The sequence below is a fragment of the Pelecanus crispus genome, chromosome 5 (assembly GCF_030463565.1).
Source record: "Pelecanus crispus isolate bPelCri1 chromosome 5, bPelCri1.pri, whole genome shotgun sequence".
In the NCBI taxonomy this organism is placed as follows: domain Eukaryota; kingdom Metazoa; phylum Chordata; class Aves; order Pelecaniformes; family Pelecanidae; genus Pelecanus; species Pelecanus crispus.
This window is the reverse complement of record NC_134647.1, coordinates 41,211,200-41,238,658: the sequence shown is the minus strand read 5'-3', so window position 1 is coordinate 41,238,658 and position 27,459 is coordinate 41,211,200. Positions and strand designations below refer to the sequence as shown.

Genomic DNA, 27,459 nt, shown 5'->3' with positions numbered 1-27,459 from the left:
CCAAATTTAGAGATATATTTCTCGCATCCCCCTGTTCTCTGCATCATTTTTTTTGCTTCTGACTGTCCAATTGGTTGCAGTAATTCACTCCAGAGGAAGACGTTTCTTAGATTTCCAAGAGCGCCAACTTCTTAACCTTTATAAAATTAGGGAGAATGAATCACTCGTGACTTTTACATCTTTCTCGAACACAAGTATTTGTTAGATGCAGGCTGCCCAGGGCAGTGTTTTGCCTCAGTTTAACTTAGTTGTAAATGTTTGTAAATTCGCACATAATATCTCAGCACAATGAAGACTACGCGCACACACATGGATTTATTGAGAGGGACACTAAACATATTTCATCCGGAGGAAAGGAAGATGAGGTACTTATCTGTTTTATTGTCCTATACAGTATATATTGGCATCTCATATTTTGTGAACATAAATGCCAGGTTGACTCAAGAGATCTATGGATCAAGTGTTGTTTGTAACCTGTGCTGAACACTTCAAATTGCGTTAAAGTTTCATCTTGGCAGCAAAGCCTTCTGCCATCTTCCAGTAACCCTGGCACACCGGGAGACGGGCGCTGTTTTTTTGGAGCACAGGACGAGCACAAAATGGCCAAGTAAGAGGGACTAGGACATTAAGGTTGCATCTGTCAACTGGTCACGTTTAAGGGACAAATGACTGGTTTAGCTTATTACGTGAGTTATCCTGGTTTCAGCGGTATGAGGGAGCAGGTCCCTGTCCTAGATCCACCCCCCGCAGCCTGGGGAAGGGAGCGAGGGTGCCCTGTCCAGCTGTGTCCTTCACTGTCATTCCTCTCCTGGATCCAGATGTTTTGGCACCTGTGCACAGGACAGGACGAGACACCACGGGATGGGCCGGTCCCTGACCTTGCTGGGTTTGGGGACAAGCTCCCCTTTGGGCAGGAGAGGGCCCAGGGCACCTCTCCCTGCCCCTTTCCTTCCCCAAGGCAGGCAAGGAGGACACTGTGCTCTGAAGCAGCTCACCGCAGTCAGCTCCTGCCAGAAACACACCTGAGCCTGCCTGCCGCCCAGGAGCATCCGACACCTACGCATGTCTCTTAACAAGGTGCTGTTTGCATTTGGTTTTGTTTTACTTCCATCCTCACCTCCGAGGCTGCTGTTTCTTTCCCTGGAGCTGCTTCCCCCTGTGGCAGAGGGCCTGCCGATCCCCGCCACCGGGGATGACAGGCCTTTAGCAAAGGGGACGCCGCTCAGTGTTATTAATGCAGCGGGGGGTTTCCTGAGCACCAGAAAACACCAGGCTATTACAGAGATAAAACCACACTTTTCACAGCTGGATCCAAATGCACAGATGCTGCTACTGTGCTGTGGGTGACAACAAACAGCCCTCCTCTCTGCACCGGTGAAACCAAGATGTGTGCGGATAGGGACGCCTACATCAACCCCTCTCCCTCAGGGCTCAGGCCCTGACTCTGCAAGGACAAATCACCTGCAAAGGACAGGCTGTTCCTTAACCCTTCGGACCCTCCACACACCTCCACAGTTTCCTCTCTCATGGATAAAGATCAAGAGTTATCATGAAGACAGAGAAAGCCAAGACAGTGTTTGCTGGGGTCAAGCAGGTGAGGAGATACAATGACACTGATTTAATAAAGGCTGAATATGCCACCATCCAAATCAGCGTGACAGTGTTTCACCCTGCGACACATCAACTTGCTCTGGACAATAGCAGCAAATTTTCTCGGATCAATGGAGCTGAGAAATTTCATGACTCCCCATCCTGTGTGATGCTGATCTCCTTGCACCTCTGGCTAATGTTAGTAGCAAAGGTAAATATTTAACCTTCCATAAATAAATTAAAAAAAAAGAAAACCCAATTTAAAACATCCCTGGTGTTCAGGAGCTACAGAGGGAACAAACTACTGAAGCAGAGGTGTGTGAAACCTGAAAACTGAAGAACCTCCTTCTTGGAAGACAAGCATAACTTACTAAGAAATGTTTTCAGCCCCAATTTAACACTCTTCTGAGTAGAAAGTCCTTCCCTCTAGATGAGGTAAGAGCTGTGGAAAATGCCCCTGTTGCCACCAGTGGTCAAATTAGTCCCTCTCGTTGGGCTGCCATCGCTCAGCTGAGCAGCGGTACCCCGACATCTCCCTGCTTTTACTTCAGCTGTCGAGTGGGGACGAGTGGAAACCATCCACCCGTGGGAAGCAAACGGAGGGAGACATGGGATGAGAAACGCCACTGACATTTCAGACGGGCTGCTGGGTCCCTGTACTGATGGCTGTTTTCAATGACTGTTGCCGACCAAATTTTGTGGCTCCACGCCTCTGTCCTTTTATGATGAAGTTCCCTCAAAGAATAACTCGCTTGCTTTAATCATGTTTGCTCCAAGATTTATGGCTTGATGCTTATTCACTGGCGGAGCTTCTCGATGCGAAATGTCAGTAAGCCTGTTATAAATCGCTCTTGGCATTCCTGCTCTATCTTTTATTTGGCCAGGAGTATTTCTACCTGAAAGTGATAAATTCCTGCTATAACTGCTTTATGTGCTTCAGTAATTACACTGTACGGGGAAGGCGGGGGCTGCATCTGTGGAAGTACCACCTCAAAACCAGCAACCTGTAAAAAGCGGGAGATTGGGCTGAACCCGGACATGCTACTGGCTGCACAGGCAGAGGAAAAAAACACCCTTGAAACCCAAACTAACAGTGACTGGTGAAGTATCTCCGTCAGACTGAAGCTGGTGAACAGGTGGAAGAGAGGGAAGAAAATTAAATTTTTAAAGTCAGGATGGAAAGGTGTCGGCACCGGGCTGGCACCCTGCCTGGGCTATGTGCTGGGTGTGAGGGGAGGAGGCCCTCAGCACCGCGACGCCGAGCCCGCCCGCCTGTTTCAGGCCTCGTTTGGGTAGATGATGTTTGTGCCGCGTTAGACATGTTCGTTATAGACAGACAGACATGGGAAAGATGCATCAGGTTTGGGTATTTGATCGACTTGGATGCCATTGAGGTACCTCAACCCTCAGACAGGCCGCCATTTTCCTCAGCCCGCCCCTCAGCGGTGGCCCCGCCCCTTTCCGCGCGGCCCCGCCCCGCTCCCGAAGCGCGGGAAGCGCGGCGGCCCGGGGTCGGTGAGCGCGGCTTTCCTGAGCGCGCATGCGCGCTGGCGGGCGCGCAAGCCTCCGGCGCTTGCGCAGCGGCGGCGGGCGGGCGATTCGGAGCGGCACCGGCGGCCGGCGATCGGCGATGCGGGAGGCGTTGCGCGGCCGCTCGGGCAACCGGCCGGCTGCGGGCGGCCAGCCCTTCACCGCCGCCCCCATGGCGCCGCCCGGCCCCTCCTGGGCCCGCACCCGCGCCGCGCTAGGGCGGCTGGAGAAGGCGCTGAGCTGCTCCCGCTGGTAACGGATGCCCCCCCTTCCCCTTCCACCCCGGCCCCGCGGCCGTTACGGCCGTTGGTCGGGGCGGCCGTTACGCCCCGGCTGCCGGCAGGCGAGCGGAGCCGCCGCCGGCGCTGTGCCCTTAAGGCTGTGTGTGTTAATACTGCCGCGTTTCTCCTTCGTCTGCCCACAGCGCCGGCGTCCTGCGGGAGCCCGTGTCCCTGGGGCAGTGCGAGCACGTCTTCTGCCTGTAAGTAGCGCGGTGCGCCGGGGCTTGGCCGCCTCCCTCCCTCCCCGGGCCGCCGGCGCTTGGAAGGGCGCCCCGGGGCCCCCGCCCTCCTTGCTGCCACGCCTTGGAGAAAGGGCTGCTGCCTGAGGGAGGTGGGCGCCGGCGGTGCTTCCTGGCCGGGGAGAGGAAGGCGGGAGCTGCTGTCCCCCAGTAGGTCCAGCCCACTGCTCTGGGGCGGGTGTCGGGCTTGCTAGAGCGAAGGCCTGGCTTTCTCAGTGCTGGTTTAGGCTTCAGGATGTTCGCCTGGTGTAAAGGGAACCCTCAGTCTGATGCGGGGGGAGGGCCACTCGTAGTGGGGTAGGAGGTGAAAACAACTTCCAGTTCTTCTCCTCATCTCCAACTCCTTCGTCTTCCTTCCTTCAAAACAAATAAAAATGAGCGGCATGGAAAGATGCTTCCTGTTTCCAGGGGGGTTTTGCTCTACTTCAGAGGATTGGGTGCTGCTTGTCATTGCTTTGGTCTTCTGCTATGCTAATGGCGTTGCTCCTTCAGGTCTGCCTCTGTAACTGTTCCTGTATTCGTGTCCGTCCAAACATGTTGGGATAGCATGAGTATCTCTACTTATAGTTTGTCAAGCAATCTGAGTGGTTAAAAAAACGGAGATAAGTTAGAAACATCCTGCTAATGAGGCAGGTCTGAGGGAGGTGGTAGTCACGTGGCCTGTCTTAGGACAACTCACCGCATAGTTAGTACAGGCAGAGTCTGAAGTGTTCGTGCCCCAGAACCTCATCTGGGGAAGGTGGTGGAACCTTGTGGCTGTCCTGTATGTCACTGCTCTTCATGGCATGCAAATGCAAACACGGGAGTTAAAAGGTCAGTCACCGTAGGGGGGTTGGGCTAGATGACCTCTAAAGGAGCCTTCCAACCCAAAGCATTCTGTGATTCTGTATCTTAAAACAGTTTCTCTACACAGCACAGATGTGAGCTGTCTATTAAAATCCTGTACTTGTTACAGTGGAGAGGATAGATGTTTCTAACCTCTGCTTGTAAGCCTGTCCGGATATTCACCTTTGCCTCTTGTTAATACTGTAGTTGCTACGTCAATAAAAGCAGAGGAAAACTCACCCTCCCTCCCTCCCTCTCTCATGGCTGTGTGTTCACTCCCTGTCTTCAGCTGCACCTTTCTAATGGGAGTTTAAAGTGTTGAAGGCCTGAAGAGTAAAATACTAAATTAAAAAAAGTAAAATACTAAATAATTCCTTAAAATGCTTTTTTTTTAAGGAATGACTAATTATGGGACAGATGCCCTCAGCATCCCTTCCACCCAGTATGTATTAAAATATGCACCAATGATTTATTTCTATCCAGGCATGTGGGTTCTTTCCCAGCTTTGGCCATTAGTTGCTGTAGAAGAGTCTGCCGTCTGAAGCAATTTTTTTGTTATTTGTACTACCTGTCCACAGAGTACTTGGTAAAATAACCCCCAGGAGCTTGTGCAAGTTATTTATAAATATGTTCATATCTATCTTATAAAATGTTTTTATCTCGGGTGTAGTGTGGATTCCTGAAGGGTAGTGTAAGGGTGGCTTAATAAACAATTGTTTAGTTGTTGGGCATCTAAGGCCTTGTGGTTTTATTTTGGATAACCACAGTAAATTCTAGGTGATAGATTTCAAACACCCACTGTTTGTTGCAGTATGTATTTTTTCTTTTAAGGAAAGTTTTCAAGACATCAGAAAATGATACAGTTTGCATTGATGAGGCTGGAAACAATAGCTAATAGGAGTCTTAAGCACTCATTAGCAGCTGTTTCTTACTCCAGAAAAAGAGTTTATTTGCTATTATCCAAGGTACTGCTATACCTGATCTTTTTTCTTTTGTATGCCTGATGTTTTAGTCATCAATTTAATGTGTCCTTTGATGACTGAGTCTTGGATAACGGCTATTTTTTAAAATTAACCTAAGGAAATTTAGATTAATTTGTTTACAAGCGAATTTGGTAAGGCATGGATTGGATCTGCAGTATTCTGACATGAGCTGATTCTGATCCATTGCTAAAGGCAGACCTTTATTAATATACCCAGGAAGGAGTGGGGTGAATAGTCAGAGCTGGCTTCTGATATATATGAAGTGAAATATGTGAAACTAATGAACTGCAATAATCAGGTCACACATAATGTAACTCGTTTTCCCTCAGCATGGGTTTTATTATGGGCAGGGATATTTATTAAGATCAGTTTCTGCAGTGTTGTCTGAGTAACTCTACAAAGTTAGTTATAGTTAATGGATGATGACTGTAAAACCTCAACAGCTAGAAGTAATTAGGAAATGTCATGGTATAAAAGCCATTTTTGCATTTCTTTTGCACTACCTTTTCAGACATAGGAGACCTGAAGACAACTTTTCTAGAGAATGAGACCTGGTTGGTTCTTATCTTTGCTCCAAGTCATTTGTCAATGTCATCCAGAATATGTCAGAGCCAAGAATTGTACTTCAGTCTCCTGACCATAGCAGTGTCTCAACCACAAGGTCCTTTGCCTGCTCAGAACAAGCTGTTTAAAGCACAAAACATGCTGTAAACAAAACAAAAGCACAAATACATACCAAATTTCCTGTCTTGGAATTAACTGAAGGCATGATACTTGTGTGGTGTTTGAGGGGGAGATGCCAGTGCAGAGAACAGATCTGAAAATAACTCTCCTCTTAAGAAAACTGGTGGTAGTTACACTTCTGGCACTGTTAACTGATATATGCTACTAGTTTTGGGGTGTATGACTGTCAGCTTCCAAGCTGACTATATGTTTACAGTCTAGATGCATAGACTTTGATCTTCCTCTCCAGGTAGCAGTGTCTTGATAATACTTACATTCTGTTCCTCAACGTTTAACATGATCTGCTCACATTTAATTTTATAACTTTGGCTAGATTGAGCATGCTGTGTGGTGGTAAGATAACGGAGGCTTTTGAAATTAATTCAGTCTTGGGTATGTGACATTGTATCATATATTTAATAGGATAGACTGGAATTGAGAAGTAACAATGGCCCTTGAATGTTGCAGTTCAGATGGCATATCATATGGTCCGCTCACTGGACTAATCAAATGAATACAAGTTTTCAGGCTCATATGGGGAGAGTAGTCTTGCTAAGAAGCTACAAGTGTTAAATGACCTTTACTAAGTAAATGTGTTCCCCCACCCCACCTTGATCATCTGACATAAATGCTCTGAAAGAGAAAAGTGATGGAATACTCTAAATACCTCCAGGTCCTCATGGGAATTCTTATAGAAAAGTGTTCAGACAGGTGAAACTTCACAATATCAAGAAAATTTTAAGTAGGAAAACCCAGAAATGATAGTTTACTGTGGGTTGGCTTTCTGCCACTTGTTTAAAAATAAAAGGCTGCAGAAGAATAGCCCTACTTTTAGCAGAGGTATAAAAGGATGTGGAGTTTTAACTGTTTGAGCCTAATTGTTATCTGGAGACAAACACCAACAGAGCTTTAGCATACCTTGAAAATTTGGATCAGCATGTGAGTCTGTGGGAGTTACAAGATACCATGTCTTTCATGACAGTGTCCTGACAAGGCTCTGGACTTGGCTTGCTTAATTATGGCTTGTCACTTGCCGTGATAAACATGTCCTCTCCTGCATTTGTGACTAACTCATGTGGGCTTTACAACAGTGGTTTGACAATGCTAAAATAAGAAATTCTTACTGAGCGTTTGGCTGTGAAAAGGTTGATAGCGAGTACAGTAGGTAACTTATGCTGAATAATGGATTTTTATATTTGACTTTCAGATCTTGCGTGGATGACTGTGTTGGCACAGAATGCCCAGTGTGCCACGTGCCAGCCTGGGTGCAAGATGCACAGATAAACCGACAACTAGATAACATGATTCAGCTTTGCAGCAAACTGCGGCGTCTACTGGGTGTGGACACCTCAGGTAAGAGCAAACCTGGGTCTCTGACAGCTGTTGAATCCAGACTGCTCCGTTTCATTTCACAGGCTCTATAGAGAATGAACAGTGCAGACCTGTTTAAGATTCTGAAAGGCTGTTCCCAATCATGTTTGGAAAATTTGATTTGAAGAGAACTGTCTGTATGGATTGTTCGTTCTTTGAATCTGTTTTACTAAGAAATCTGTATAAGCGGATTAGTCCATAATTCATTAGAATCTGTCTTCCAAAATTAGACAAAAGTGGGATAGATGCCCAAGTCACGTGACAGTTGCACAAACCAGGGGCACAAGTTGTCATATCTTGTGCTCTTTTGGGAGCACAAATGTGTAATGTTCTGCATTGTACACTTCTTTAGTGGGGGGCCTCTTAAAGGATTAATGCATATATTCTCTTGTCACTCCTGTATTCGTGCGCCAAGGCGTGTGTGCTGTCCCATTAATTTTCTGTTTAGGGTTTTTGCACATGGAAAAAATTATCTGCGTTCCTTGCCTAAAAGGGGAAGGAGGCAAGTCTTAACTCATTTATTTTCTGGTCCTTAACAATCAGCTAGTCTGCTACAATGGAATTTTGTCATTGCTGACTGTGCTAGAAGATTGCAGAGACAGAACTCTGGGAATTCATCTCTTTATCAAATTTTAGGCTGATTGTCAAAAGTAGGAAAAAATGAAGTGAAATGAGCGTAGGTGAATGTATGTCTCTTCTGCAAGCCCAGAGAGGTGCATTTTATGTAATACCAAGTTTTAGAAAACATTCATTTAGCTGTCAGATACAGAAAAAGTAATTCTTTCTTCATTGTTGCTTCCTAATATGTTTGTCTAAATCAGATTCTTTTTCTAAGTCTAATCCCATCAGCACCTTCGTGCTCATTTATGGGGTAGCTCTTCATTGACATCAAAATACATTGATGTGAGGAGGCTGGAAGCATGTGTCCAACTGTAAAGGAATACATTTTATATAAATATAAAATCCTACAGTGATTAAATCTTCTGAAGCATAGAAAATGTAGGTGATGGCTTAAATAGGATTTCAGGGAAACATTTTAAGTGGTGAAGGTTTTTAAAAACATAGTTGGAGGAGAATCTTTGAGAGGAGCTATTTGTGAAGCTATAACTAAAGCATTTAAAATACAATATGGTAGTATTGATACTGTTTAGATGTTTTGGAGGACTCTTACAGATCGATGAACTCTTACAAATTGGTCTGTTTCACTGTGCTGGAAGTTGCATAACACATTTAATCCTACAGTTCTTCTAAAATAAGGTTTGCATGGTGTGGTTAAACCACAGAACAAAATGAGGTTCTTGTTATCGTTTCTTGTTCAAACTTAAATGCATACACAAAATTGAAGTTTACAAGAGCGTTTTATTTGGAGCTAAAGTTATGAACTAATGCGGGAGAGTACTTCCCGTCTTTTGTAGTCTTTGCCCTGTACTAAGGATTAATGGCCTTTTGGATGTTTCATACTGAGGTTAAGGGAAAACACCCCCTGAGGTGGTGATAGTTCACTGTCAGGAGTGGTTTGGATACATAAGTAAATGAGCACACCTCTGACAACAGCCAGTTATATGTTGTACTATGGCAAATCACAGGATGCTGTAGCTTTAGAGATTGAGAGCAAATCCTTTAGGATGTTTTGTCACCCATCTCTGGCAAATCTGTCACCTCCCATAGATGTATGTCTTGAACTTAATGTATACAAAGTGAAAAATGTTTGAGTTTGGAGAATCGGGGCCTCTCTTGTTAAGGAGTTGCTTTCATGTTCTTACGGCACTGTAATTCTGCCATGTTCCTGCCAACAATATTTTCTTTTCTTTTTTGTTAGAAGGTCAGAAATTGTATTTTATGTGCCAGTAATGGAAACAAACCGAAAAATCAATCTTTCTGTGGAGGAAAGGAAGAGAAGCAGTTGAAAAAGCAATCTTTCCATATATTTGCTTTATATCCCTTTTGCGTATTTATTTTATATGCCTTGTTTTGAGACAATTGTGGCTTGTCTCAAGGCTTCTGTTTGAGATCCTTGTTCACACTGAAGTTTCTAATGCAAATGCATCATATTACCCATTTTTAATCTACGACAGACCTAGTGAACACAGAAGTTGTGTGTGTTGTCTTTAAAAAAACACAGAACTACTGTGACTGAAAAGGATAAGGATAAGCACAGGTATTGAGTATTTCAAGTATAAAAATCCTTGTACCCCGAGGTTCCACAGCAGGTATGAGAGGTATCTCGCTTTTTACTCCATTGGGATAAGAATAGCTTTTTGCCAAACGGCATGTGTGTTCTAAGAAGCAGCAGCAGCAAGTAAATCAGGAAAGACTGCACAGAACAGCTAATACTTCCCTTGAAGTACAGCAGATGACACTACAGAATAGTACTGGGGAGACTGAAAGGGAATTGGCAAACAACAAACCTGAAACTGGCTAGAAAATGAAAACTGTAAGTAGCGAATGCTGAGTCTCGAAATCAATTCACTTATTAGAGATGTTATATCCTCAGCCTGTGGCAAGGTGAGGAGAGCCATCTGACCTTTTCACTGCCTAGTGTTGTACCTTTACGAGGTAAGGGGAAGCTGTCCAGCTGGCAGGCTTCATAGATGGGATGTTTGTACCTCAAAGTCTTTAGCTCTAATGTTGCAGAGTCCAAGGCATCTCGAGAACTTGAGTTGATGGGATGATAGGCTTCATAGGTGGGCAGTTAGTAAGAACTTGTTGAATCATGGACATAGTATACTGGAGATGAAGAAGGTTGATTTACGGTAAAGACTTTGAAAGTGGATTTCTAAATACTTCAGCAGATTTTTTCTGTGTGATGTTCTTTAAAAAGAAGAGATTGTCGTAAATTTTCACAACAACCATTTAGAAATGATTTTACCTTACTCTGTAGCATAATCTGCTTCACTCTAACAGTCAAACAGCAAGCCTTCTTCCCCACCTCTCATACAGAGCCAGACCTTGCAGGTGTTGGTCAAAGCTTCCTAAGCTCTTGTTGATGCTGGTGGACAGTAGAAGAGATTAACTTTTGATTAGCTTTTATAGTATCATAATTTAGTTTCACATTTGCTGATGGGGAGGGAAAGATGTTGAACTCCTGTTGTAACAGATTACATTGCATTTCATGTATGCTATGACATTTTTCATAATAGCTAAAGATGAGTTTTTGAATAGCTGGAATTTCTCCCTTTTTCCCCCTGTGTTGAATACTTAACTTGCAAAATAATCATTCTTCAGTGAAGGCACTAATGTTGCACAGATGGTACCAAAGCACTTCCCTTTGATTTTTAATAAGGGACTAGTTTGTCAAAGAGATTTCTCAACTTCTGTTCTGAAACCCATAATAGAGAATAATTTGAAAGGCACACAATATGCATCATTATATTCCTTTGATGCAGATTAATGATAGCTAAACCACATTTTCTAATTGCTCCTTTTTTCCTGCTCTAGCCTGTTATTGCACTACAGCAGAACTTGGGAGATTTAGCTCTCTAGTTGCAAGGTGCTGTGTGTCTCCTAATGTTTTTGTCTACTCTCAACTCAACACTTAAGAAATTCAACTCTATTAAATGTCAGCATTAAGAAACTTGAGCTTATTATGTGCAAGTAAGTCTAATTTAGAAAGAATTCAGTTAATATATTGCGTATATGAATGTTATGTTTAATAGGTAGCGGAGAGTAAATGTACTGCATTTAGGATAGGCTGACTCAAAGACTGTCCACAGTAACAGTATTAACACTATTGCAAATGCTTAAACCCCAGAATTAGTAAGGCATGCACTACTGATTTACTTTGTGTCAATGCATCTCTAAAAATTTTGGGAGAATACTTCTTATGTATGAAAAAGACAATTCAATCTTAATCATATATCATAATTTTTTCATTCCTCTTGAGATGCAAGCTCTGGCTTCCAACTTGGAGATGGCAAAGAATTCTGTTGGATGTGGGGTTTTTTTTATGAGCTGTTTTCTCTGTCGGTAGTTTAACTGAATGCACTTTGCTACCAGATAATACCTTTTTATCTAAATTGATATTTATATAATAAACCATAAGAACTTCCTTTCAGTTTCTTAGCACTATGTCTCTTCTCTCTTTCCCTCTCACAGCTCTGGATCCATCAAAGGATTAGATTTTCAGGGAGGGTAGATTAGCTATTTGTCCTTATGACTTCTGCTCCCTACCTTGTACGCTTTGGGAATGGAGGAATGGGGCAACAGTCTAAGAATAATTTTTTTTTGCAGATGCTATGCAGAACTGTTCAGGGGAAGTTGATGTTAGCTACAGAGTATTCCGAAGGGTGGAGTTATTGAAGAATGTCTGAGACACAACACACACCCTGGCAGAAACTGCAGTTACTTCCCCAGTAGGCTATGGAGATGCCCTGGGTGTGCATGGCTGGCCTCTCGATGTGACGGATCTCTTTCGCAGTATGCGTGGCCTTTTAATAATGTTCAGCAAGTGCCTCCCTGTTCTAAAACATGCAACATACTGTTTTACACCTAAAGTAGTTGCATGTGAGGAAAAATAATCCTGGGAAAGTATTTATTTGGTGTATTTTCAGCAGGTTTTTAATAAGGGACTAGTAAGTCCCTGCTGAGCAACCAGTAATGAACAGATCTGTTTAAGAACCCTTGTGGTTGATTTTTCACAAGCTTTCTTGCTGCCAGAAGTGGTATATACATAGCTTTCAGTGTAAGTACTTAATTGTGTTATGCTGCTTTAGATCCTGCTTCTGAAGGACAGTGCCTTTGATTGAATTTGTCACTTGGACTTTAAAGTCTTACTGTGCTATATACATCAAAAAGAATTCTGGCCATCACAAAATTGTGACACAAATTACTTTTGCAAGCTGATTTTATTCTTGCTCTTTACTTGGCAATGACTGATAGGTCTAGCAAGGTAAATATTTTAGAAGGAAATCTGCTAGTTGTGTAAACAGTGAAGGCAAGACAAGTAAATAGTAACTTTTTTTTTATATTTTGCATCTGTTTGCAATCAAGCTCTTCCTTTTTTTAGATGTTATTGTCAGAATGAAATCGGATACGGTATTTTTCTGAAGGCTAGCTACTTATGAGATTTCAGTCTCAATTTCAGTGTTTTTTTTTCTCATGTTTGCACCAAACCCAGCTCTACAGGAAAACCAAACAGCTCCAGTTCTGTACTTGATGATTATCTTTAGATACCGAAATGATTGATTAGTTAGCCTCAAGCTGTATTCTTAAAGACACTTTTGGTTTGATGCCTTACATATTTCTCTAGGTAAATCTCCTAATATCTAGCACATTTTAATTCAAGGGGTAAGTAGGGCATTTAAATCAAGATTGAGGAAACATTTACCCTTGAAATATTGCTTTAAAAGAAAACTGCAAATGTCTATTTTGGTGTTAAATTACTAGCTATAGGGTTCTGTTTTAACTAAAATTTCAAACTTTTTTTTTGTGGCTAAGGGATTGGGACTAGTTTGCTATCTGAGTTTATCACAGCTTGCTGTGGAAAACAGGCTATAGTTACTAACACCAAAAATAGAAGAGAAGGTGTGGAGAAGACAAATTATCTGTAGAAAGTTAATGCACTGAAGTGAAAGTAACACATTTTTGCAGTGAGCGTCTGTCCCTTTTAATAATTGAGACTTGGTATAGTTTATTTCAAAATGTTTAAAAAACGCACTAATCTTGGTCTTAAAAATAATGATACCCTACATGCCTCACTAGGCAAAACTAACATTGGTTTTGTGATTGATTGCTATAAATCACCAGACTTGTGAATGGTAGTTTAGTGCCTGAGGTTGGAGGCAACAGAAAGAACGTGTTGTGCGTTTACTTTGGAGGACATGTCCAAATAACCTAAAATAACTTAGGTTTCCAGGAAGGAATCTGTAAAAAATCTGTTCCAGTTCTGTTGCACTGAAAGAGTTGTCAGATTAAATTAGTATCTAACTTATAGGTCACTTTTTCTTAAACCATTGAGGACACCATTTATAGTCCTTGTTCTCAACTGTTATTTCATGTACTGGGAGTATATGAAATACAGGAGTACAGGATATTCCTCCGTCATCTTGGTTATTGATTTGTAATATGCTGTACAATGTGATTTATAAAACTGCTTTACTGCATATTTTTAAAGAAATGCTTGAGATCATCAAAATGTGTAGTTTCCTTGGAATTATTTACTACCAAGGGGTAAAGGATCAAATGATAGGACACAATTACTTACAGATTTTCTATATATCCCTCTGATTCATCTGCTATATCTGTGGAATCAGGCAAAATTTCTCAGGATCGTTCAACATTCTTATAAGGATGTTATTTTTGCTTGCTTGCAGTTATTCTTCCTGTTCATCTTCAGATGAACTGTAATATCTTTTTAGAAAACTGTTTCTGTGCTCTTTTGTGTATGCACAGACTACTTTGTTAAACTTCTTTGCAAGTAAGACCCAGTGAGAGAACCAGCTTCTCTCCTCTCTCATCTGGTCAGAAATGCATGCACATGCTGCATTGTGAACCCAGACTACTGAGGAAATTCCTCTGCCAGGATGCTCATTTGCCTAGTGGATAGCATTAGCTACACTGGGATCTCTGAGGAGCATGTGCCATTACATGTGTCTCTTCAGAAGAAATGAAGGCACTCAGGTTGTGGTTAGTAACACTTTGTCAGTTGTTACAGTTGTTAGTGTGATCTTTTTTCTTTGCGGTCTTCTACTGAAGAGTACTTTATAAATTATTTTTCCTCTTCCCTAATGCACTTAGATTCAACAGAAGATATGTCCACACCAACTGACTCAGATTTTGGAAAAAAGAATAAGAAGGAACAGATAAAAATGTGGTTCAGCCCAAGAAGTAGGAAGATTCGATGCATTCTGAACAAGAATCAGCCTGAGACTAAAAGCGGTGACCTTTGTCAAGACACGTCTTCAATTTATGATTTCTTTCCTTCCCCTCCTCATGAAAAGCCCTCGAAGCCGACAAAAAAGCCAACACAGAGACAGAGTAAGAAGATGAAGAAGAAACGTCTAGCAGATATTAACAAAGTGTGGAGCTTAGAGAAGCCTGAGCAGAAAGGAGGAGTTGAGGAGAAGACTCCCAAGGAAAAGTGTGTGACCATCTGCAGTCAACCAGTAGTCCTGTGCACTCCAGAACCAAATGGCCCTGAAGAGACACTTCAGCAGGAGTCTGTAAAGGAAGCTGACTCCAGCAAAAACACAGAAAATGTGGAAATATTGCCACAGGTAAAATCCTCAGAGAAGAAAGATGAGAGTGAGGTTGCATGCCCTGCACAAGTCAGCAAGGAAAAAAATTGTGCTACAGAGACATCACTGTCAATAGAAAATGAAACTACGCCTTTAAAACGTGGAAGGGAGCAATCCAGACTTCCAGACACTTCTCAGTCTAAAAGACCAAGAAGAGCTGAGAGGAGCATTACTGGGAAGTCAGTCAGTCAGGCAGATTGCTTAAAGAAGTTACCTCAGGGTTGTCCCATCTCCCCAGCGACTGAATGCAAGACACCAGTTCAGATTTCTTCCTGTGTATCAAAACTCCCGGACACAGTAATGAAGACAAGAAGCTCTGCAGTCTTTCAAGCAATAAATAGTCCTTCACTTTCAAAATCTCCCTCTACCCCATCTTCTTCTAAGACTTGTAATCAAGTAGGAATACCACACAGTCCTTCTGTGTTGAAGTCCCCTGGTGGTAACACAATTACCAGAAGAAATTACAAAGGAGAGACTTTGCTCCATGTTGCTTCCATCAAGGTAGGACCATCATCTTCTAGTTCAACTTTAAACAGGGGTTTAAAAAGACTATGTTGTATTAAAAATATCCTGGAAAGCAGTTACTTCAGTACATCCTGTTTCTGGGGGGGGGAGGGAATCTCATCTTGCGGTCTTTTTCTTCTAGGTTTATTGAGGAGTTTCCAACCTGATTCTCTGGTTTCATAAAGAAATGACTACTGGAATGATCAAGGATGGTTATACTTGAGAAACTCAATGTACTACAGTGTCAGTTATACCTATGCGTTCTAGGAAGTGATAAGCATTCAAACGTTTTGGCCTTATGTGCCAGAAAGCTGTCTCTGTGACTTGTCATAAGGAGTTTAGCTAAGTATTTCAGATCTCACTGAGTGATCTTGATCAGTTTAACTTGACCTGGTAACTCAGCCAGGACAAGATCTGAATTACCTACATAAAGATAACTCAATGCAACATTGAGGTGAACTGGTTCATAATCTTTGAGATCCTCCTTCTGATGGAAGTGTTGGCTCAAGAGGACTGAAATCCTGCACCCTGTGATTCCCATGCTGAGCCTTATGCTTTGAGCATGCTGTCCTCGCAGATAGTGGAGAAGAGAGAATTAGGAGAGAGTTGGGATGTTCTCAGTAGACTTCACTTTTATGTAGGATCAATGTTATTCTTGTAATGACAGCTGTCACTCATTTTGCTGTTATTATCTTAGCCAGTTCCTGCTGTGGCAGAACCTCACGGCTTTGCTCTTTGCAAGGGCTGTCCTTCCCTATTATTATAAAAGCTGCATGCAGGTAGGGTGAGTTGAATGCTTACAATCTCATCAGGTGCATGAATATGGCAGCTCTCTTCTGAGAGGTCATTTCAAAGAGTTTGTAGTCTGGCAATTTAAATGTACCTTGTGCTGAATCATAATATAGAAATACTGTGTGGTTAATAAACTGCCTATACTGGTAGAATTGATTCACCTGTAAGCATCCTGACATTTATACAGCACTTCTATTTGTTGAGACAAAGGCTGTTCTTAATAAATAACTGTGCCTTTGAAAGAGGACATTCTAATAAGCCACTCCTGCTGCACGAGACCCTTTTAAATGGAAGTGGCAGCTGAGCTGAGTTCAAATATCTTACTTGATGCCATTAATATGGAATTAGGGAGGAGAAAATGAAACATTGTCCTCACAAGACTCAAGAGCTTTTGTTACCTCTCATCATAAGTCCTGTATATTCTTCGTTATTAAAGCACTGTTTACAAATTATCCTTCCATGGTTTTCTGGGAATTTGTAAGGAATACTATTATGACTGACTGGTTCTGAAAAAATTGATCTACCTTGACGAATTTTCACACAGGTATGGTTTCCAGCAGTATGTCTGATACTGTGAGATTTGGAGTAAACAGTGATATGCTAATAATGTGGTTTTTTCACTGCAAAGAATTTTGAAGATAAATGAGTAAAAATTAAATGATTGATGCTATAGACAAAAAGAATAAACAAGTTTTAGCTATCCAAGGTTAGTAGTGTGGCTGGCACTGCTTGTTGGCATTGGTATAGCCCTCTCTGAGAAAGGGATAGGGCTATTTCAGTGGGCTGAAAAACTGACTTATAGCTGGAAGTATAGGCAGCGGGGTGTGCAGACACATGAATACTTTTTTCAGTCCTGTGTGTGAATTCATTTTGGTATCTTCTTTTAACGTTTACAATTATTGAGCTAAAATGAGAAGTTGCTTCTGTTCCTCATTAGTTCTGCTGTGGTTTTAATTCGTCAATTCCATTTGCGTTGAGGTGCTCATTAGTAAAGGCTTGTTTAATTAGGTAGGGCTTCAGGGTGATCTCAAAAGTTACCACTCTCTTTTAAAAGTAATTAAAATAAGGCAAGGAGAGTGGTCTTTTGGTTATGGTCTCAGTTTATTTGCATGTGTCTGTTTCCAGCTACTAAACTTCCAATGCAACTCTGAGAAAGTTGTTTCACCGTCTCTGAACCTCAGATCCTCATCTGTAGAAGGAGGTTATACAGATTATCTCCTTTCATTTGTGGTGTTCTTTGTTCTTGTTATATAGCTTAATAATGGCTATATTATGGCATTCCTGAGAAGATGCTGCATCCCTTAGCAGCCAGTAAATATTGGCATAGTTACTACTCCATGTCAAAGTGGGTTGAGACTTAACAATTTAGTTGCTCAAGCCAGCATGATGTGAGGACTTGGTCTTTCTAGAGAACTCCTGGTCATGGGTTTTGCTAACATTTTACTTTGTGAAGCAGTGAACAAGAAATAGTAGTGATTAATTGCCATGAATGTGTTGGGGATGTGTGGCAGTTGCAAGAAAACATTTTTTGCATGCAAGTATCTTTTGTATAACCTGTATGTTTCTAGGTCACTCTTCAAAGCTGTAGGAACCCACTATAGAACTGATAAATGTGTTTTCTCAAAGAAGCTGGTCTTGAAAATGCTAGGCTTTATACTGTAATGTATATTTATACATTTTTTTTTATACCAAATAGATGTTCTTTATACTTTCACTTTGTACTTTATACTGTATGTATATTGTGTTTTTCTCAAAATAGCCCTGTCATTTTTCTGTTTCTGGAAGAAGTATTTCTCTTCCAGGTTTGTTTTATGGGTGATTTTTTTTTCTTGTTCTTTCCACAGCCAGTAATGTTTTTCCGTGTGTGTAATGGGAAACAGACTTGTAGCTGCCATCCTCCCCCCAAAGTGAAATAAAGTCTAATTCTCTGGGACTCCATTAATTATAAAAATAAATTGTATTCTTTTCATTAGCTGTTAGGGTCTAATACCCTGAATTTAATTAAAGCTAATTAAGTTCTCCCTTTTTTCTTATTTAAAAGAGATAATAAACAACATTATCAGGCATTAAAATTAAGTGTATTGTTCTGTTTCAAATGATTCTGAGGGATTGTCCTCATTTACTACTACTAGTTATCAACTTACTGAAATCAAAATGGTTCTGAAGAAAGGTTCTAGTGTGGAAGAACTTAATGCTGAGTTAAACTAATAAATTAAAATAAATGCAGCTCTTCCCACAGCAAACAGCAGTCATGTTTATCTTCCTCCATAGTCATTAAAGGTAAAACTTCCAATTAGTTAAAATACAAAACATGACCTGTTGCACTCCTAATATTCTAAACTGATGGGAAGTTGCCCAATCAACAGCCCTTCCACATAGGAATTTTTTTACAGTAAAATAATGGGTTGTTCACAGGACTAGCTCCTATGTGGCAATTAAAAATGCAGCACAGTACTACTTAACTAGTTAGTACAGAGTCTTAAGTCTACTATGGAGAGAAAAAAATCATAGTTTCTTGGTACAGTATTTCAGGTCTTGGTTGTGTCTATGTTTCTTCTGCATTGACAAGGGAGATGATGGAGCAGTTCACAGTGTGGAATTGCTGCCACTATGGATTCCAGGAGGAGGAATAGCAAACTGCAATGCAACAGGATAACAGAGGACCTTTGCAACAGCCGCACTATTACAAAGGAGTGGATGGGAAGTAGCTGGGTAAAGGTTTTGATTTTTATGCTTCAAGTTAAAAGCAATTAGAGAGTTGTCCCTGGTCTGAGGAAAGAAGGGACTGCATCTATGCAGAACATCTACTTTGTCTGAAGGAAGAGAAAAGGAGCATTGGGACCAGTTTTGGTTACCTTCTGCTCGAGGGACCCTTTAGTTTTGACAGTTGACCAGGAGGGCCTTCATAAAGTCTTCACCCATGGCTAGTCTGCTGTGCTGGACTCTTCATGTTCATTATACTGAACACTGTAATAACTTTTAGACAGTTCCTTCTAAGCCTGTGAGACTGTTCTTCCTTTTTATTGCTTTGTAACCAGTTAATGACACATTAGAAAGAGTGAAAGAATATTTTTGTGGTTTTGTGAGTATGTGATGGCCAACATCAGAATACCTTTTAGATCCTTTTCCAGGTGTCTCTGACCTCGTCAGCTGTGCAATTCCTTGCTTTTGGTACCAGATGGTACCAGGTCACACTCGTCCATGGGAGAAACATCTCCCCTGCTGCCTTTCCTCTTGAGACTTTAGGTACAAGAGAGGAGTGGTGCTGCTGCGCAATCGGCCTCTCCCAGCCTCCCCTGAGCAAAAGGCAGTCGATGGGCAGCATTGTTCCTGCCAGCTGCTTCACAGTGAATGAATGCATTTGGTCCAAGGTCTTTTTGTCCAGACCTCGTGATTGTGTGGCAGGTGACTTAGCTGTGTGTATAATACCTTTTCATTGGAGAAATGAGATCTACTGGCAGAAACTAGCAGGATCACTCAGGTGCAGGTGTAGCACCTGAGACTGCTTTGAAGTTGTAGTTTGACATTGACTCTCTAATGTTAAAGCTAAGTCGTATTGGAATGGTAAGTAGCCTCCTGCTTATGGTTAGTATCCAGCAGGTAGTTTAAGAAAAATATGAAGCAGTGTAATGGTTTCAAATGCAGAACTTAAGAACACGAAAATTGGCCATGAGTCAAAGTAATCCATCTTCCCAAGTGCTGATTTGAAAGCTCAGAAACAAATTGCCATTTCTTTTTTGATAATGCTTGGTTGTTACTTCTCTTGTTTCTGAGGTGGGTTAAACTTAACTTCTTGAATGTTTTCTTTTTGTTAAAGGTTAAGCATAGCTACTTGTATGCTTGTTAGCTAATAAATGGGTAGGGAATTAATTTACAGAAATTTGAGGTGAGAAACTTGCTGGTTTGGGGAAAGAGTTGGTCAGAGCATTCAAAATTATTATAAGCACTCTGCAATTCATTTTTGCCCTTTTTGACCACTTATCATGAGCTGTAAATAAGCTCATTTTCCTCCCCTACGCCATAACTTAAACAAGCAAATGTATTTGGATTTGAAAGGGGGTTTTTGTTCATTTGTTTGACCTAAAGATTGAAGTCACTTGGTTACCTTCGCAAATAAAAGGAGAAACATTTGGTTGATGTGGCAGAGGTTTTTAGCTTCATCTTCATGTACTGCCCTAATTCTTTGGGTCTGTCTTTTTTGAACTGGTAGAATGTTTTCATTAACTTAATTTAAATGTGACTTTTGGGTGGAAAATATCTATGGTTAATGGAAATAGTAAAGGGTAAAATGGAAAAAAAAACCCACCTAGAAAATAGGGCTAAAAGAACACTTGCAGTTCTTCTTAACCGTCTGTCTGCATTAACATTGTGACACAATTGACTTGGAAAAAAACAAACGAAAAAACCTTGTCTAAGCCAAGTGAGGATGGTTTTCTGGGCTTCTGCCATCTGTGCAGGAACTAAATTCTCGTTGGGATGGAAGTGTTTGTAAAGCTATGTAAATACCCTTCTCTGTGTAAGCTAATGCTGTCTTCTAGGTCTGCCAACAGATGGCCCCAATGCCTTTCTTGCTTCTATGGTTTTCAGAGCTCCCTTAAGCTGTAGCAGAGGAAGAGCAAACCCGTTGCATTATTGCGTTGTCACTATACATAAGCTCAGTTATGAGCTTAAAATGTCCTTTGCTTTGTTTCTTCCAAAAGGATAATTTTACATTCTGCAATAGTTTCTGCCTCTTCAGGAGCTGGTTGTAATCCTTCATTGATAATGAGGTTTAAAAATAAACTTTCCTGTGAATTATTAATGTTAGCATTTTTCTACTTGGTGTTTGTCCTGTTCTCTACTTCTGAACAAGTAGTATCTCCAATTACATTTCCACTCTGCTGTTGCTACAGACTGCTAAGACAAGCTTTGAGGGCCTTTCCTGGTATCATCTGGTAAAGTTAATGACTCTCTATTTGGGACTGCTGATTTTATGCATTGCTAGATCAAGTAAAGAGGCTACATGTACAAAGTCTGTTTCAATACTAGTCAAAGGACAACTTTATGAAGCATGTTTGAATTGGTAATCTCAAAGCAGTAGGTGGGTATAGGTGTAGTTTATTCTGCTTTCTTGTGGAGGAGAGAGACATGGTATGTTGATATTTGTGACTAGGACTTGCCCCTACCAGGTGCTCAGCCTTTCTTGTAGAGTTGAGCAAAACATTTACTAACTTTTAAATGGGTGAGTAATTCCATCAGCTCTGATAGAACTGGTCAATGTGTTAACTGCACTTCTTTTTACTTTTTGATCACTATCCAAAAGTGGTGGTCCTCTTTGCAGGAGGGGCCCTAACACATCTGCTAAGGATCTGCTTCTTGAAATTTTGTCTTCCTCTTTTTAACTAAATACAATATAGTAACTGACTGAAGAGCCTCTGAAGGGAGAAAAGGCATGTTCTCCTAGCTATGAACAATTTTGTTAACATATCTCTTGTAATCCTGATTGACAGCACCCATCCAGTCATTGCTCAGTACAGCTGGCGTGACAGCTTCCCCTCCCTTTCTGTCACTCTCATTGCTAGGTGCCGGTTGCAGGGAGCAGGTTCCATTTATAGCTGAGGTGATGACAATATTTTTCTTCTGTAAACAGCAAACCACCAATTTTCTAATTTTGACTTAGACCTGGATTTCATTCTGTGGATGTTGTCAGTACTGGTGTCCATACCAGCAACATTTCCTTTGATAAAACTGCAGTAATGTTTTACAAATCAACATTCACTAACTGTTCTGAAAAGCTGTGATACTACCTAGTGCCCACACAAATTATTAGCTATGCTTACTGCTCTAAAGGAGTGCTCTTGAAATGTCAAACCCTTGTTGTATATGTTTGAAAACTTAACTTTAAATGATAAGCTCAGATCTCACTCATTATAGGTAATTGTATCTTCTCTGTGTAGAAAAAGATCTAATGCTGAGCACTGTCTTACCTGCCTCTGAATAAGTCTTCAGATTTGATGCATGTCTATTACCTTGCAACCACAAAATATTCTAACAGCAGTGTATTCTTTAATTGCTTTGAAAGGTAATGTTTTGCTGGGGCATCTAGGTTGTGAATATAATGCATGAAACTTATCTCTGTGTTAATTTGCTTGACTGTTGTAAAGCCAGTGATTCTCAGCATTTTTTTTTGTGAATTCTGAGTTTCCAGTTGTTGCTTGCTGGATTTATTTCTGCTGAGCAGTGTCTGCCTTAATATTTTCTCTAACTGAAGAGTAAAGATTAAAGCTATTTTGTTTTTCCAAAGTGTTCCTTGACAAAAAAAAATGGGATTAAGTTTATTTTTGTTGTATTTAAAGCTTAATTCTCTCACTTTTTCTAAGGTGTGCTGTGGCATAATAGGAGTTCCTTGACTTGTCCCTACTTAAGGGCACAGAACTTTCTGTATATCATTGATTAAACTTCTCTTCCCCACTCCAGGTCCTAACTTTATGTATTGCAAGTTTGGCCAAGGGCAAGAGCTAGATACCAGTTCATGTATTAGTCTCTTCATTGGGGATCACAATACACCCTGATCTAGGGAAAGTGTTAGTGGTTGTCTTGAAATGCTTGGTTGGGGTGGATCCTAAAAACCAAAACAAAAACCCTACCCCCAAAAACTCTCAAACCTAAAATAAAGAGAATTGGGGCATTGGTGGCAAGCCATGCAGAAACTGGAGGCCTGCTGTGCTAGTTTAGCCTTTGAAAAGCTTGCATTATTTAGGTAGTTTTGGTCATTAGATGACACTTGGCAATCTCTTCCTTCCTGGTTACTTTGTCAGCTGAGAAATGGTGCATAACTGCTCCTAATCTGTAATAATGCAGGCAAATCATTGCTTTGGCTTGAGAGGTGATACCCAATGCTGAGAGGTGTGGGACAGCCTGGCCCCATTAGTTGTGTACCTGCAGCTGTGGAGGGTTCCCAGCATTGCAGCAAAAATTTTGGAACAGAATTCATGGCACCTCTTCCAGTAGCGCAGACCTTTGCAATTGCTGCCTTGTAGTAACAAATGCCAGAAGCAGGAACTGGCTGACATGGCACAAAGTGAGAAAACTCACAAAGTGAGAAAAGTGCCAACATGCTGGGGTGTGGATGGTGCTGTGAAAGGAGAAGGGGGTCAGAGTCTGTTTGGTTTTAGTCTCTTTGGGTTACTTTTCCCACCTGCTTTTAAGAAGATCTGCACTGCAGAGATTTCTTTGCCTCAGCTTCCACAGGAGGCTTCTCCTTGCCTATTTATAGTTGCATCTGTATATGCTCCAATCTTATTACCAAACTTTCTCTCTTATACTTGCCTTTTAAGAGCGTCAAAACCTGTAATTCACAAATTCTGCCCAGTTGCTTCCTTCACCTTGTTTCTACTCAGCCTCTTTCCTCTTCCCATAATCTCTGCATCAGTTTCCACCCTTTTCCACATCCATTTCCTTGCCTATAGTAAAAACTGAATGTAGCATTCTTCCAAAAAGCAAATGAGAACTATTTTGGTAGAATAACTGTCAGAGAAAGTGTCAGTGAGATTCAGCAGGAGTAGTAATTACAGTGTTAAATAAAACTCTTTCCCTTTTCCTTTTTACTTGTGGGAAAACAATTTATAGAAGCTTGTCAGGCTTATTAATCTATTTCACCTATGCATGTTTCTAGCCAGTTATTTAGATTAGTTTGAAAAAAAATCCAGTCTGAAGAGCAAGGAAATTCTGAATAAATGTTCCTGATTTTAATCCTTGCAGTTGACTCTAGTGGACAGATTGCAGTCAGCACAAACTTGTCTGTTTAGTCTGAGTTAAGTCTGTTATATGCATCATTTTTATCTAAAAATGTGTATTTGGGTAAAGTGTGTAGATGCTTCTGAATGAACAGGAATGATAAACCATGGTCTCCAAACAGTTTAGTTTTTGTTATCCTGGCAATATCTAAATGGAAGACTTGTATCATTGCATTTTTATTGCAGCTAAATTTATAATTCTGCATCTCTTAAATTTTTGTTGTCTTTGTGTATTGTCTTAATTACTTTTTAATAACTATGTTTCTTTCCTATGTAGGGTGACTTAGCAGCTGTTGAACAGCTGCTGAAAAATGGGGCAGATCCCAATGTCAAAGATAATGCTGGCTGGACACCACTGGTGAGTGTTGAAGACTTTTTTTTTTCTGTCATCTGTCTTGTAATCAAATTTCATTTCATCCCTCCTTTCCTCTCTCATATTTTAGTTCCCTTTACATGCATTTAGGTGATAAAGAATTATGCAAAGTGAAGAAGTGATGATAAACAAGTTTACAAGAATTTGTTAGCCACTACTGACCTGCCCAAGTCCAACTCTCCTTTGCTGGGGTAGGGCATGCCAAGAAATCTATCAGCCTGCTATTCTGCAAATGCAGAAAATATACCTATGATAACTAGAAAATGATCAATTGCAGACAATGTGTATATCTTATGGGTTCTTAATGTCCTCAGTGTTTTTTACCATTTTGGAAATATATCAAGTAGCCGAATGATAAAATTGCTCACTTGAATTACAGGAAATAAACAAAAGGTTCTTTTCAACCATGACTTCTTCCTCTCCTGAAGAATACTCTTGACAGAGTCTGTAATCTGGGAGTCTTTGTTCCCTGTAGTCTAATTTGCACACAACTGGCCTTTGTTCAGTTCTTCTCTGTGCTTTTTTTTAGTGCTAGGTTCCAAGGTTAATTCATGTCAGGAATGTAATGCAGTATTCTTGCATTGTCTTCCCTGACCATCTACTGAGAGGTGTTTGAAAATGAATGTGTTAACTGGTGTGACAGAAGTCCTTCCTCTGAATTCTGTTTCACTTGAATTTCCTCTCTTACGGATTTACCCAACTAGCATGAGGCATGTAATCATGGGCACAAAGAAGTGGTGGAACTGTTGCTACAACACAAGGCGTTAGTGAATACTACGGGGTATCAGAATGACTCGCCGCTTCATGATGCTGCCAAGAATGGGCATGTGAGCATTGTTGAGCTGCTGCTTTTGCATGGTGCCTCCTGTGATGCAGTGTAAGTAGACATGGAATGTTGTTTTAATTTTGGCATTAGCTACAGCTACAATTTCCAGGGTGTATGCTAAGTAAATATGAAGCAAAGCTAGTAATAAATGTGAGTTATTTGAAGTGAGGGGGTGGGTGTTAAACATATGCTCTGCTATAGTCATATCCTCCTTTTCCAGGTAGGCGTTTCCTTTCCATTTTTCTTTGTCCTAAGCTTTTCTGAGGACGTCCAAGTCATAGATAGCTGGAGTATTGGAGACTGTACAAGGAAAGTGACAAAACATGCTTACCCTATTCTTACACTTTCCTGCTGGCATCTTGTTATAGCTACTGTCAGATCTAACATGCTGAGCCAGATGAGTTTTGAACTGCTACAGCTGTTTTTTGTCTCTTTACTTTTACTACACTGCTTGCTAGCAGGTGGTGTTTCAGTCCAGTCTCTTGTACCTTCACAAATAACATAAGACACAGGCTGAGGTGTGGGGATTGTTTTTTATTTTTTCCATTCTGCATCAAAGCACTAATCCTTGGTACACTTTTTAATTAAAAAAAAAAAAAAAGCTTAGAAATATTTTCAGTTGAATCTTCTATACAGTTATGCCTCCTGAATATTTTGGCATTTGTGTATAGGAGGTGCTAAAGAATCTGTTAGTCTTTGAATAACCCTGCAAGCTATTAGTATTTCAGACAGTAAATGTGGTTTTAGGTGTTGTAGTATTGCTGTTGTGCCAGGGCCTGTGTGTATAAGATTTGAGTCCAGTGTCCATTGTCAGTAGGTGTGTGTATATATTAACACGATAGGATGAAGTCTTGCATGACATGAATTTCCTTGCCAGCCACATAAAGAAGCATAAACAAGTTCAGCTTAATCACTTCAGCTCTCAGTATTTGCTCCTGAAGCTTACAGAGTTAAGGTACTCCGTGGAAAAGCACAGGGTTTTCAAAAACGCTTCTAATCTTGAATATACTGGAGTTTTAAAAAAACAAACAAACAAAAAAAACCAACAAAAGAAACCCACAAAACTTTAGCATGAAAAAGTAAAACAAGGATCAATTGTTTGTCTTAACTTTTTTCTTGAACAGCAAAGACCAGCGCAATTACACCTTGAAAAGCTGACAGCTTCAGAAACTAATTTTCAAGCCGCTTGAGTATCGGGAACTGGTTGTGTGACACTTATCACTTGTCTATCTGGTATTTGAAAGTGTAGCACAGCCAACAGCTTTGATGCAAGGTTTGACAGGACTTAAGCACTGCTAGATTTGCACAGCCAAGACTCCAAATGCCAACAGTGGACTCTTCAGGTCTCTCATCAGCATTAGTTTCTGCTGCATGTGTTCATGCAAACTGAGATGAAGCAGAACCTCTTTCAGCTCATTCTACATAAGCAGACATGACATTCTATTGAAACAGAAGCTTTTTAATCATGGAAGCATGTAAACCTTAAACTCTATCTTAGCTTTTCACTGAATACAGGTAATGTCAGTTGTATGTTAAAACAATGTGATATAGGATATGTCACAACTCTGCAACTAGCTCCCTCTTGCAGTACCTCTAAGTACAAAAAATGGCTTCTAACCCTCTTCTAAGTATGCACTGTTCTTGACTTAATCTCCAGGGTACTTGGAATCTCTAGTGTATGGTGTTAATAAATATATATACTTTTTTTTCTTTTAACTTAAAATATTTTGGGGAACAAATTTAGCCGCCTTTTAGTCTTTGTTTCATTTGTCTGGCAAAAGGAACCACAGGTGCTTTGGCAAAAATCCAGTCCTGTATGTCATCATCTTCCCCCGCTGCCCGCCCCGGAAAAATTGAGGCTTCCAAATCTTCTGTAGGCTCTCTATTTCTGGCTGAAACGCTACTGTGCATGTTACTGTTGCACTGTTGATGGAAAAGGGTTGGTTCCCCCCCCCCCCCGCTGCTATTTTTACAGAGAGCATTAGAGATGCAGGGAAAGGGATGTACAAGCAGTGTTCAGGCTTGAATAGTAAGACTTTACTGACCTGTTCCAGACACTACCAAGAAACAACAGAAACAAGAACAGTATGTCTGAGACTTCTGAGAATGTCTTGTGCCTCCCTTCCTGCTTGTGCCCTGTAAGCTTCCAGCAATGAATTGTGCCATGATCTTTCCCTGGATCATGACTTTGCAAATCTTACAGGGCTTTTTTTCTGCCACTGCCTCTGGTAGTTGTAGTCCTAATTAACCAGTGGTTGGATTTGTCTAGGTAAGTGGATTTGAACCTTCTTTAATGTAGAAGGCTTAAATATTTTTTTTCTAGTGGATGCAGGTACCTGTATAATGAAGTTGCATCTGACAAGAATCTTGCTTTTCTTCAGTGACTTTTTTCCTAGATCCCTGAGACCTGCA

At 41.0% G+C, this 27,459-nt stretch overlaps 1 protein-coding gene across 1 annotated transcript in view; it reads left to right on the top strand.

Annotated features, from left to right (window-relative positions):
* The first annotated feature begins 3,220 nt into the window (after positions 1 to 3,220).
* BARD1 (BRCA1 associated RING domain 1) overlaps positions 3,221 to 27,459 on the top strand; it is a 43,942-nt gene continuing 19,703 nt past the window's right edge. The window contains exons 1-6 of the mRNA XM_075711153.1: positions 3,221 to 3,372; positions 3,545 to 3,601; positions 7,379 to 7,524; positions 14,278 to 15,278; positions 24,126 to 24,206; positions 24,926 to 25,098. Coding sequence (XP_075567268.1) covers positions 3,221 to 3,372; positions 3,545 to 3,601; positions 7,379 to 7,524; positions 14,278 to 15,278; positions 24,126 to 24,206; positions 24,926 to 25,098 — 1,610 coding nt within the window. The remainder of the gene's footprint in view (positions 3,373 to 3,544; positions 3,602 to 7,378; positions 7,525 to 14,277; positions 15,279 to 24,125; positions 24,207 to 24,925; positions 25,099 to 27,459) is intronic.